The 14476-nt window shown below is 44.2% G+C and overlaps 1 protein-coding gene across 2 annotated transcripts in view; it reads left to right on the top strand.

The window, feature by feature from the left end:
* LOC146074076 (follistatin-related protein 4-like) overlaps window positions 1-14476 on the top strand; it is a 1002356-nt gene that overhangs the window by 657244 nt on the left and 330636 nt on the right. For both annotated transcript variants that reach the window (XM_083181806.1, XM_083181805.1), the window contains exon 6: window positions 2808-2928. In XM_083181806.1, the coding sequence (XP_083037932.1) occupies window positions 2808-2928 (121 nt within the window). The remainder of the gene's footprint in view (window positions 1-2807; window positions 2929-14476) is intronic.

Below are 14476 nucleotides of genomic sequence, written 5' to 3'. Positions count from 1 at the left end.
GGTTCATGAATACTTGCATAAGAATCTGAGGTTGGAGGATCCTGATGAAGATGTGTGAACACATTGAAACGCGTTGAGCCCTTTATGCAACATATTCCAGCACATGACACTGCCCAAACCTGACTGCAACTCATTCCGGACCAGTTCAACAATTTTTACATCCGGATCCTTCAAACCTCAGATTCTTCTGCAGCTAAGCAAGATATTCATATACCACACAGACTGCCCATATGCCACACCCTGAGTAAATCAGGATCCCACTGGGTAATATTCCTGGAATATACAAATATACACAGCCTTGATTGATAAGAAACTAAAATCATCTTGCTGCTCTCAAGTCTGGTAATTATGAAATTTTGGTGTAGTGAACAGTAATATACCTGACGTACCCATACAACCTACTAGTGGATTGGTTATATGGGAATTGAGTGTGGCTAAACACCCTTATTTGGGCTATGTGGAGGTAGTTTTAGAGTTTGATAAGGGTGATAGAGACTCATTGAATGTTCTTTTTGTCGCTTTGGTCTTCCCTGAGGTAAAAGGGGAAAAGAATGAAGTACATATAATTGTAGTGACTAACACCCAATTATATCAGAGTTTAGATTATTGGTGCCTGGAAGAAAAGGGGAAAATTCCCAGTTTTATTTATTCCCTTAATGTGGAGGCAGGAAAAGGAGGGGTCGAATCGTGTTTTCAAGGAAGGGAAGTTTCCAATAAAGGAAGTAGGAAATTAATACAGGCTTTAGTCTAGGGGGCCAGCATTTTCCACTGGAGAATTGTACTTAGGAGTTGCAAAGGGGGTGGAAAATCAGATAAATCTTATTGATAATAGTCCTTTCCAAGAGCATTTTCGTAGAGACCACATTTGAAGGGGTTACTAGAAAACCAGATGATCATAGAAGTCCGTATGCATCACGCATAGTGGGTGCTATGAAGAGGAATGGGAAAATTTGAATGTGTGTGGACTGCAGAACCTTGAATGCCCGGACAAAAGCTGACCAATACACTGTGCCCTGAATATAAGAAGCACTACATTGTTTACAGGGAAGTAATTGGTTCTCAGTCCTCAGTCCAGAACTATAAATTATAGGGAAGTATTGGGATACCTCGATGACATAATTGGCTTCGGCACCACATTTGATGAGCATAATAGCCGTCTCCTGAAAGACCTTGACAGGCTTATTGAAGGAGGTTTGAAGTTGTCTCTTGATAAATGTCTCCTTTGCAGATCTTCAGTGAAATAGGATGCTTCCTGCTATCCTTGCTGATCTGGCTTCCCTCTCTGTACATGAGTAAGGGGATTATACTGCAGCTTCCTGCTACCCTTGCTGATGTGGATCCCACTTCCGTACATGGTTAGAGGGAACATACTGCAGCTTTCTGCTTCCCTCACTGTCTAATGTACATGGGTAGCGGGAGCATACTGTAGCTTCCTGCTACCCTTGCTGATCTGGCTTCCCTCTCTACTCTCTGTACATGAGTAAAGGGATTATACTGCAGCTTCCTGCTACTCTTGCTAAACTGGCTCCCCTCTTTCCCCTCTGTACATAGGTAGCGAGGGCATTCTGTAGTTTCCTGGTACCCTGCTGATTTCGCTCTCCGCTGTGTACATGGGTAACGGGAGCATACTGTAGCTTCCTGCTATTCTTGCTGATGTGGATCCCCTCTCCCTCTTCTGTACATACTGTAGGTATCAGGAGCATACTTGCTTAATGCTACTCTCAGTGATCTGGCTCCCCTCTCTCCCCTCTGTACATAGGTTGCAAGAGCCTTCTGTTGCTTCCTGCTACCATGGCTCCTTCCATACATGGGTAGCGGACACATATTGTAACTTAATGCTTCCTTTGCTGGTCTAGCTCCCCTCTGTATTTGAGTAAAGGGAGCATACTGCAGATACCTGCTACCCTTGCTGATGTGGCTACCATATCCCCCCCCCTCTGTATATGGGTATCGGGAGCATACTTCAGGGCAGCTGAATGCAGAAGGGTAGGCAAGTCTGGCTCCACTCTATACATGAGTAATGGACAGAATTACTACCTGCCTGCTAACCCCATGATCAATATACACAGTGGGATATTAAACTAAAGCAGAGTGTCAGAGCATTACTCATAGGATTACTGCAAACTGATTAAACACAACTAGTCTATCTAGTGATAAAACGCTATCAAAATTCAACAAAAATAATACCCTACTTTGGTGGTACCATATAGGTATTCTATGTTTAAACACTACACTGCACTTTATACAGAATTCTGTAAATAATACCACTTTCAGACCACGCCGGCCGAATAACCCAGCAATTAACTGGCATTTGAAGTCCCGGGTTATTCGGACACCTGCTGCCAGACCCCCTTCCAACAGGAGATCAAATCTCCAGGTCTAAAATTGAGACCCAGAAATTTGCGCTATTTCACAGGGTTTTCACCTGTGTGGAAGGATCGATCCGGCTCTCAAACTCCAGGTCTAACGAGGCAGCATTAATTTGTGTGCAGATTCAAAACCCCTCCTTTCTTTTCGCATCCCCTTATCAGCCTGGCCACCTACTGTTGGATCCTACAGCAGTGTGTGTGTGTGTGTGTGTGTGGGGGGGGGGTCTATATAGCAATTTAAGGGCACTGTAATTGTCTCTTGCCCCCCAGCCTAGAAACAGTATGACGCCGAAAAGTCCTTTTGTGCTTATCACTGGTATTGGAAATAGCACATTGTTTGGTTGACCTTTTGACAATAGCAGAATTGTAACTACAATGTAGTTTAGGTTTTTAATTTATTGTTCTATTTTCTTTACACTTATATTTTATATCCTACAGTATACAAAGACTGGGGAACTGGAAAGTAATTTTTTGGACTGCAGTGTTGGTGATCTGCTTCGATTTGATGACTACAATATGGATGGCTACCTTACTCTACCAGAGCTTTACACTGTATTCCGTAAGTCCTGTACGATGCTCTAATGCAAACTTTAGTTAAAAAATATTGTAAAAATGATTGCTGGCTTATACAAGGTGTTCTCATCTAAACCATATGGCAATATTACATTTAAGAAAGAAGAGACAGATGTGCCTTACTGTTTTAAAAATGTATAATAAGCAATATATGTACAATTCACTAAATATATATATATATATATATATATATATATATATATGGAACATTTTGGCATATAAAAGTGAAATAATTGCATTTAATTAGATATAAATTATACATTTTATCTCTATATGTTTAGATGTATATGTTGATGAGGAAGAAAATAAGAGATACAATTAATTGGTTATTTCTATTCCTACAATGTGTATTATTTATGAGAATGAGGTAGCAATGTACCAAGCCTTGGGGAGAGACTTACAGTAGGCATAAATTTACTTAAGGTTTTTTTTTTTTTTTTTTAAAGAGGTGATAGCAACAATCAGATTCAATCAGATTCTGTCTATGAGATTATCTATGAGAATGGGTACTGATTCTGCATAAACTGTGGAATCATTTTTTTTTTATTTTTTTTTTTACCCTAGGCTGATTTTGCCTTTATTATGTGATGTTCAATCTGACTTTGGGGCAGAGAACACCTCCCTGTGAACTAATGGTTATTCAAATATAGACTAATAGGGTGACATTTAATAGAATGCGCTAGTTGAATTTGTGCGATTTTTAGGCAACAAAATGGCGTTTTCGCAAATTTTGGCAAAATCGCTTTCTTAATAGGGTGCACTAAGGCGCGTAAATTGCACATTTTGTCTGATATCTCACACTTTTTCATTGCCGGTTTAAATTCACATTTTTATCGCATCCTGATGTTTTCGCATAGAAAAGTATACAAATTATTATTTAATGGAATGCGCAAACGGTATTCGCATTTCAAAAGTGTCTAAAAATCGCCAATGGTGCAGACCAGCTCCTGATGGGCGAATTGACCCAAAAGCAACTTTGGTCAAATGCAGAAATGGTTAATTTTCACACAGGTGTCCTCAATTTTAATCATAAACTCCCCTACATATACCCAAACATCATTAAGGACACCTGTGAGGGTTTGAGAGATGGAGATTTTGCAGAGTGGTGTGGAGCTGGCTGTTTGTGACTTTGATCATTTGGAGGAGCTGCACAGGAGGACGGAGCAAGCTGCACGCCAGATCCTGGGACCCCGAGTACTGCGTGCTTCACGTAGGTATCATGCTAGACTGTAATCGGACTGCCTCTCCGATCAACAGGTTGTGGGGATGTTTAGGCTGAACCACAATAACCTTTTGAACTTATATGAGCAGGTGAGAGATAATTTGGACCCTTATGTGGGTGCCAACTATGCAGTGTCTGGGCTGCAGAAATTAAGTTGTGCCCTCTACTTCTTGGCCACAGGCTCCACTCAGTCTGTGACCTCATGGTCGTTGGGGGTCTCACAAGCCACTTTCTCTAAGCATTTCACTCAAGTGTTACTTGCTTTCAAGAAGTTGTGACTCACATATATCAGATTCCCACGTTGTGAGTCCGAGTGGCAGGACCTTAAGGTGGCTTTCTATCGGCTCTCATCATTCCAAAATGTGCTGAGAGTCATACTGTAGATTGCAGCCACATGGGCTTCGGCACCGCATGTGAGGGGACACGTCTACATCAATCAACGTGGGCGTCACTCTCTGAACGTGCAGGTGGTATGTGATGCCAACCTAAAAATACTCAGTGTGGTTGCAGGCTACCCAGGGAACTGCCATGATGCCTATATTCTGCGTCACTCAGCCCTCTGGGACCGATTCCAGGACCACCAAATGCCGGAGGGCTGGCTACTTGGTAAGTACATTTTAATATATATAGAAATGTTTGGCCACTATGTATAGTGTTACAATGTGTTTATTTACATACTAAATAATTATTACACACCTGTGTAGTGTGCCAATAGTGTGTAAACTATACACACAAATGTATCTAACCCTCAATCACTTTTAAAGTTGATGTCAGTCTGGATTAAATATGGGTATACTTCTTTCTGAAACCCCTAATTACCAACAATAAGTGTACCTTGTACTATAGTGCACGTTTTTTAACTCTAAAGTGGCACTCTTCTGATATGCCCAATATATAGGTGTAATCAGTCCCTCTCCTTTACCAGACTTCTTTGAATATTGGTGTTGTCCCCCTTGCTCATGTAAACCAAATGCACATATGTTACCATATACTGTACTGACCTCAACTTTTCTTTGAAGGTGACTCAGGATATGGGTGTCTCCCATGGCTCATGACACGTCTGCGTTCCCTGGAAGGCCATGCACAGCACCACTATAAAGAAGCACACGTTGCCACCCGCAATGTTGTAGAACGCACCTTCGGGGTGCTGAAAAGTCGTTTCAGGTGTTTGGACAGATCATCAGGTATACTGATTTACTACCCAGCAAAAGTAGTGATGATTGTTCAGGCTTGCTGCATGTTAAACAACATTGCCCTTTCCCAACCACGTTATGTGGAGGATGGCAATGCAGCAGTCATGCAGGAAGCTGAAACTACCCAACCTACTGTAGTTAGGGGTACGCGGAGGGGGGGTCTGATGCGTAGGGAGATCATAAGTTGCTATTTCTCAGGTAATTGCATTTCTTTACTATACTACAATGTAACTTTGGTGTAAGTGTTTACATACCATAATCCATTTGCCATACGGTATCACCAATATTTAGGGGAGAAGTCAGAGCCCAATGCAAGAAGCTGCTTAACCTGAGGTATCTTTTGGTGATGACATGCTGGTAAGTACATTTTTACAATGCTGTATGGCAAGTTTAAAATTGACCTAACACATCAAATTACAGTAGTTCAACACACTCACTGCACAGTACCATAGTGGGTTACAGCATTTTAGTATAATTAGCCAAAACTTTAGGATTGAAGAAACCACAGACACATTTTACTGTAAAGGAACGTCTTTACTAATGAAGAAAATTCTCTTTTGGTCCAATTACTGGGCCATACATTTTCACAAAAATATTATGCTTTACATAACTGTATTATAACAAAAATAGACATGTACAACTTGTACAATCATTTTTAAGGAACCTGTGTATGTGCACATCTCCCCTTTTCCCCTGGACCCAGGCCACCCCTGGTTCGCACATTCCTACATGGTGGTGAAGTGGGTGAGTCACTCAGTGGTGTACTTGACACACTACAAATAGTGCATGTAGCTGCACCTAATACATTTATTTCTTTATTTATTGAATTGTGCCTGCAGGGCAACCAAGGCATTGGTTTGTGCTGATATAGAGTGTGTTTGACCATTTAGGATGGCTATATTATTGTATATTGTTGTTTTGTACCCGTAGGGCCTGGCTGATCTTGCCCAGACGTGTGTCCAGGGTGGTAGCCATTCTTACTTGTGTCCCCACACTTACACGGACACAGGTGGCCACTTTTTTAAGTTGCTGGAATATATTTCTCAGGTAGCCTTGCAAATTGCCCATTTGATGGCTTTGCATTGCCATGAATTCTATTTGTTTGTTTTGAAATGTGTGCAATGACCGTGCTACCTCTTCTGGTGTCGATGGTGTGTGAGGTGATTGGATGGGTGTGCGTTGGTGGGGTGTCACCACAGTTGATGGCCTTTGAGTCACTGTTGTTGCTGTGTTTTCTTCCTCAGGTGAGAAGGCTTTGACGGCTTGGAGAATTATCGGTCCATCATTTCTGCTGTTTCTGTTGGTTGCACCACTAGCTGTGATGATCCTGTTCAAAAAGAGAAATTGGTAAGTATATCACCATAATTGTGCAGTATGTGTCATTTTGCTTTTAAGGTGTCTTGTAGGTTATGAAACATAACAATGGGTACTGTTCAGTAACACATGTACCCATGGAATAAATGTAATGGTTTGATTTTGAATAAGCCTGATGGTTGTTTCACATTAAATTAATATCTGTTGGTGTGTAGTGGGTCTCAATGAGTCCATGGCATGGCCAGCATATCTGGCATCACTTTAATGTGCTATTTTGTTTGAACCAATGTCATATTGGCTAGTGCCAATGAGCATGTATTAATATTTAAACATGCTGCATAAAGTTCTTTAAACAATGTAGTTGACATTTAACCTATACTTGGTTTACAGTAGGGTGCAGGAGTACATTAAAGTGTAGCATATTGTGCAAGGTACATGGGTGTGTGTACTGGATGTGTAATTGTTTTGCACTCATTTTGCTTACCTGCAGCATCTGCATCTGGACATATGCGTCGACCTGTGTGTGGTGCGTGGGCACTTTGGGATGGATGATCTGCAAACAAAATGGTGGACAGCCATTACAAATCTTGCATGTACAGCATTTGTTACCAGCATGCATAATAACAATTCCCCCCCCCCCCCCCCCCCCCCCCCGGGACTCACATGGATCATGTTGACCAATTATTTGTGGCCAATATCTTGTTGTTTTTGAAAATATTACATTTTTTGATTAAAAAGTCTATTTGTACAAAAATGCCTGCAATAATGCTGTATGGATGCGTTTTAGCTATGACAACATTACAACTAGGTTTGGGGCTTGAGCAATTTAAACCTGTAACATAATTTGTTAGGCATTTGACCAATAGCAGCAGGTGTGGAACAACATGACCCAGCATCACCAACAATTGCAATCTATGACCATTACATTTACATAAGTTAACCTTGCTGGGATATGTAGTTCCACACCAGCACTATTGTTATGCAAACATTACAAGAGAGCATTACAGTTATAAAACAGTGCAATGGATGATGTACATGAAAAAAAAAATACTTACCAGCTTGGGGTACCGTTGCTGGCCTATCCGTGTTTGCCACATGGAGGACAGGAAGGACCTCTGGTGGTATTATTTGTTTGAGTTTCTTCTCATATGATGTATATGTCACAGGTTGGGTGTTGCCTCCTCCAGTCCGGGTTGCCTCTTTTATTTTGGTGGCCATCTTGGCTTTGAGTAGCCTTTTTATGTCTTTGAAGCGCTTCTTGATATTCCTTACGCTTCTTTTGTTTCTGCTAACTGAGTTGACTGCATCTGTAATAGACTCCCACATGGCCCTCTTCCGCTGCGCAGTGGTCCTGTTGTTATGCTTCCCCAGCAGCCTGTCAAATACAGGGACTATGGCACAGACAAGGGCCACATTTTCCTTGTAGGAAAAATGCACCTTACGGCCACTTTGGGTGAGGCCACTTTCTGCCTCCTCCTCCACCCCCTCTACGGCCATGCCCCCCCCCCCCCCTCCTCAAGGGCAGCATCACCTTCCTCCTCCTCACCTACATATTCCTCCACCTCAGGCCAGTAGACCGCAGAGATGTGGCCCTACTGCAGCTCCTCCTTGGACTGTGTGCTGAACAGGTCCTCCTGTGTGAGTGGACGAGATGGGGAGGCAAGAGGGTCCTCCACATCCTCCTGCTGTTCCTGTTCCTGTTCCTCTGGGGTCTGGCCTGGCCGAGGCCTTGATGTGGCCATGCTGCCTGGCAAACTGATGCTTCTCTCTCTCAGTGCTGGGTCTTATTGTGCCTCTGCTGCCTCTCCCCCTGGCTCTTCTGGCACTTCTGCTGCCTGTAATTGGCCCACTGCTGCCTCTGCCGCCTGCGATCACTGACACTCCTCTCCCAGACATTCCTCCTCTCCTCTTTATGCTCCTTACTGCCTTTCAAATGTCAAAATGGTGCCTGTACCCCTTTATATAGGGGGTGTGATGCATATTGTAGGGGACTTAGGTGGGCCAATAGGTTAGGGGGTTATTTGGCATGCGGAGGCAGTGTTGTAATTTGTATTCTTATTGGTCAGAAAATCGCACATGACCAGAGCCGGACATTACTGTGTCATAAAATTGTATCACATCGCACCACATGGCATCTCTTCACAGTTCACCGCACTTTTTGGGCGCATTATCGCATCCCATTAAATAATCAGTTTTGGAGGAAAAAATTGTGAATTGAAAAAGTACGATAAGGTGCGATTTTGAAATGTTACCAAAAATCGCATTCTATTAAATGTCACCCATAAACTTTACAGGGAACTAAGATGTCAGTTTGTTGTATTCTCCCTTTATATTTTCGTCCAAGTGCGGCCGATCCCGGTGGTAACCATTCGTAGTATATTTCATGAGATGGGCGTGGCCTCTCTGGAGGGGGCGTGGTTTGGCCTCTTCACAAGTTGTAAATTCTGTGCTGGTTATAAGCAAGCTCCCATTGTGTAACAACCCCTGGTACGCAGGGGTTGATGTTGCTAGGGGGCCAGGCTATTGCTAGTCTGCCCTTGCACCCATTTTACGTCACAATTATAACTACAGCGATCACAAACACTGCCTAGTGAGAGGGATATCTGTTACATTCCCGCCTCCCAACTGTGCAAAGCAACAATGGGACGCAAGGGAGCATATGCAAAAGACACAATTGTGGGCAGCTGTACAGCATTCTCTCAGTCATCTACTACACACTATTGGCAGCAGCAGTCATAGCAGTTGTTAAGCTCCATAAGCATTACCCAATCCCCAAAAATGCTGATATAAGTGGCATCGGGGACCTGTGTGTGTGCATACACACTTGCCGATGCTGGGCACAAGGGGGCTGATGGTGGGGGTAGCAACTGTCATGGCGGTCATTAAAGATGACCTCCCTCACCTGAACATGAAGAAGTGTTAATTTATGACGCGTGGGAGTGTGCATCATTGACAACATTGTAAACACTTGGCAATATTGTTCACAATATTGCTCAGAAAGCCTTTTCTGAGTGATTTTGTGAGCAATATCGTCTAGTGTGTATGGGGCTTTAAAGCCACAGCCATGGCTCATTTCTCCAGATCTCACTGTGACCCATGTTTCCAGGTAGACAGCTGCTGTTTTTTACCAACTGAACAGGTCCATAATACAGCTTCCACTTACCTGCAGCTTAGTTCTGACCCCCCCCCCCCCCCGCCACAGCTTAACCCTCCTCACTAATGCCTAACCTGCCTACCCTGCAGCCTAAATCTAACCTTTCCCACTTCCCACTCCCTGCAGCCTAACCCCAAGTCACCAGCTACTGCCTAAACCTATCCTTCCTGCCCCCTCGGTCTAATGCTAACTTTCCCTGCATACTTATACTTGGGATTCCAGTGTTGGTATCATTATCGATAATGGGTTTCCAGTGCCAAACTTGTGACCACAATTCAGGATGCCAGCATTAATATTCCGACTGCTGGCATCCTGTCCACCAGGATGTTAACCGAATGCTGTTGAATGGGTTTGTTGCTGAGTAAATTAATGCTTTTATAGGAAGGATATTTAATGATGAGATGATATGTTTGAGGGTCACAAAAATGCTGTCCATATTATCTGGTGATCAATAAATGAAACATAGAGACATAGAATTTGACGGCATATAAGAACCATTTGGCCCTTTTTTTTATCCTTCAGGTAAACTCAACCCTTTTTGATCCATATTTCTTTGTAAGGATATTCATATGCCTATCCCAAGCATGTTTAAATTGTTCTACTGTCTTAGCCTTTACCACCTCTGATTGTTGGCTATTCCACTTATCCACTACCCTTTCTGTGAAGTAATTTTTTTCTAACATTTCCCCTGAACCTACCTCCCTCCAATTTCCCTCCTGTACTATGTTATAACCAGTGCTTAAAGTGGTCCTGGTGAGGTGGTGGAACTCTCTTCCCCGCCATCTCCCCCCCCCCCCCCCCATATGTCACAACCAGGGCGGGTGCTAGGGTATTCGGCGCCCCCCTGCGAGCTCAAAATGTATGACCTATCTCACATAGACATGGAAACAATAATGCGGGCCACATAACGCCACCCTTAATGCAAATTATGCCCCAAAGTGCAAAAGAATCTAACAGGCCAAACAACGTGAAAGTGCGCGCCGTAGGCGCGCCACAAAATTTTAGGGCATGGCTTTGTGGGACAGGGGATTATGCACACCGTAATGCCCATTATACATTATGTCACACAACACATACCCATCCCCTAAATCACACCGCATAACCCCACATCACACTGCAAGGTTCCGTTCCCTACATTATGCCACAAGTTATGTACCCTACATCACACCCCAATATGACATAATTTGCAGAATGAGGACACAGTACACAACATTGGCACATGTGAAAAAGTGACACAATCATAAAACCAATAATATAATGGCTGGCACAGGGCCCCTCACCTTCATCCTCTTCAGGTAGGAGGTCTGCACATAGCTTGTTTCCCTGCTGCAGCTGCAGCTGCTGGACATCCACCAGTGCAGGTTACACTGCTCATGGTCATTCTAGAACAGATTCCGCTTTTTTCCCTAGCTCCCACAGAAGCTCCGCACTGCTCTCCGCTCAGCTGTTGGCAAGTAAGGATCTCAGCCCGGGCAGCTACTTCTGCAGTCCCAGAAAGTGCTCTTTCTCTGCTGATGTGGTCTGCAGTGACCGGACACTGGGAGTGGAGCTTTGAGCCGGCTGTGCATTACTAGGCGTCATGGTCCAGGTGACTGCTCTGCAGAAAGGTCAGCCCATGCATACCTGCCAATCCTCGACACCCCTGCCAGCAACACAAGGTAAACAAGACAGCCGGCAGGGGCTGGCTGGCAACTTTTAGCCTAGGGGGCAAGTTCAGAGCACTGGCCCATAAGTAACAGCGCATCAGCGATTCCTGGATATCAAACCCCCGCCCCCGAAAAAATTAAATAATGCAGCAAATGGGTGGAGAATAATTCAGTAAGAGAGCTGAGCCGCGATTGCGACCCACATTCAGACGAATTTTGGGGGTATGAAGGCTGGGATAACCAGGACACCACAGGCTGCTCCCCCTGCATAACAACCAGGACACCACAGGCTGCTCCCCCTGCATAACAACCAGGACACCACAGGCTGCTCCCCCTGCATAACAACCAGGACACCACAGGCTGCTCCCCCTGCATATCAACCAGGCCACCACAGGCTGCTCCCCCTGCATAACAACCAAGCCACCACAGGCTGCTCCCCCTGCATAACAACCAGGCCACCTCAGGCTGCTCCCCCTGCATAACAACCAGGCCACCACAGGCTGCTCCCCCTGCATAACAACCAGGACACCACAGGCTGCTCCCCCTGCATAACAACCAGGACACCACAGGCTGCTCCCCCTGCATAACAACCAAGCCACCACAGGCTGCTCCCCCTGCATAACAAGCAGGCCACCACAGGCTGCTCCCCCTGCATAACAACCAGGCCACCACAGGCTGCTCCCCCTGCATAACAACCAGGACACCACAGGCTGCTCCCCCTGCATAACAACCAGGACACCACAGGCTGCTCCCCCTGAATAACCAGGACAAACAGGCTGAAAACAGTGCTTAAAGTGCCCGCTGCATTATATATATATATATATATATATATATATATATATATATATATATATATATATATATATATATATATATATAATGTAAACAAGCAGAAGTCACTCTAAGAATTCATTCAATGCTGCACGGCGGCAGTAAATACAAAAAACGTGAAGACACTAGTATAGTGCAAAGTCTATACTATACTACACTATACTAGTGTCTTCACGTTTTTTGTATTTACTGCCGCCGTGCAGCATTGAATGAATTCTTAGAGTGACTTCTGCTTGTTCACATTATACTTCTCCTTGAGGGATAGAAGCGCACCTAAGCAGCTGAATTTCTACAGCCTGAGTGCCGGACCCCTTGCTTGCTTATATATATATATATATATATATATATATATAATGAATAGGAGGTGGCGGCACTCAAATAAAGGCAATATAATGTATAAATAAGGTACATACCAGGTACCTGGGAGCCGGGCCTGGGACACTGCAGGGAGGGAGAGAGGCTACTGCTCACCGGATGTTGGGGGCCGGGGGTAGATAAAGAGCGCGGATTTCAACGGCCGCGTCGGAGAGAGGGAGCCGCTCTGCAAGCTGCCGCCTGCGCTGTCATACAATATGACAAGCGCGGCAGCAGCAGTTTAAGGAGCATAGCAGGGAGAGCGTCCTGGCCTCCTGAGCGGGTAGCGCTGGCGGCCATGTTCCTGTAGCCAGCCCGCCCCTGACAGCCGGGTAGAGTGCTGGAAAACCCGGCTGTCTCAGAGCACGTCGTCCATCCCTCCGTGTGCGTTGCAGCTATTTGAAATGACGCGCAGCCCGGCTGCCAATCAGGCAGTCGCAAGCTGGCACGTCATTTCAAATAGCCGCCCGCGGACGGATGGACGACGTGCTCTGAGACAGCCGGGTTTTCCAGCACTCTACCTGGCTGTCTTGTTTAGCAATGCAGGCAGGGAGAAGCAGAGGGGGCAAGGTGAGCGGATGGAGGCGGAACCGTTCCGCCTCCAAAATGGAACTGACGGAACGCAGTTCCGCCCCGTTCCGCCTCACTTTAACCCCTGGTTATAACCCTTGATATATTTGAAGATTTCTATCATGTCCCCCCTTTCCCTTCTCTGCTCCAAACTATACGTGTTAAGATATTTTAGTCTTTCCAGGTAAGTTTTATGATGTAGGCCATGCACCATTGTAGTTGCTCTTCTTTGTACAGTCTCTTATGTATCTGAAGATATGGTCTCCAGAACTGGACACAGTATTCCGGATGAGGCCGTACCAATGACCTATAAAATGGATTTATTACTTATTTATTTTGCGACTGATTCCTCTCCCTCATTGCTTTGCTACATTGCTTTCCTGCCTTTAAGTCACTTGAAATAGTGACTCCTAGATCTTAGTATTGTTGTGAATGCCGTCAATCTTGTATGGTGGACTCAGTAAAACTCATTGAGTTGTCTGACAGTCACTAAAATGCTCTCCATAAAAAACTGTTCTTAGTATTGTGGGGCAATCGCTCACATGCTGTCAATATTGTATGGTGGTCACAGTAATGCTCTCTGTATTATCTATTGCTCATATTAATGCTCTCCATATTCACTAGCATTCACCAACATGCTCTTTGTTTTGTCTGGGATCATTTAAATGTTCTCTGTATTGTCTGGTGGCCACTAAAATGGTATACATACAGTATTGTATGGTAAGCTATGAAATGCTCTTAATATTACATTGTGGTCCTGCATACAGTATTGTTTGTTTGTTTGTTTTTTATACTTTTTTTTTATTGTTTTCCATATATGAATAACATACAGACATAATAAATGCAAGGTAGAGATTACAAAATAAATCGCCATCCTCAGGTCTCCTCCCATTCACTCTCCTAAGGGCTATTTCACAGGCTCTAGCAAAAGTATTTGACATCGGCCACAAACCATAGATATTTTGAATCATCGATGGTCGATGGCCATCCCTACTTGATGGGCATTGCCATCTGTAATATGGCATTGACTTATAGAAGCCTATGGGCATCTTTTTGCAATATGTACTGTGAGGGATTTAAACAGTCTCCTTCCAGTGCCCAATGCAGAACGTTTATCTGATGCATGCGCAGAAGGATGCAGTGTGTTATGTTCTACTTGCTGGTTTATGACAGGCGGCATTCTAAGCCCATTCCTGCTAAATAAGCAAACTAGGCCTCCAACATTGTGAATCACATTTTCCATTTGATGC

Source organism: Crinia signifera, chromosome 4 (genome assembly GCF_055691185.1).
Source record: "Crinia signifera chromosome 4, ASM5569118v1, whole genome shotgun sequence".
Lineage (NCBI taxonomy): Eukaryota > Metazoa > Chordata > Amphibia > Anura > Myobatrachidae > Crinia > Crinia signifera.
The sequence above is the reverse complement of the archived record's forward strand: the minus strand, read 5'-3'. Positions and strand labels throughout refer to the sequence as shown.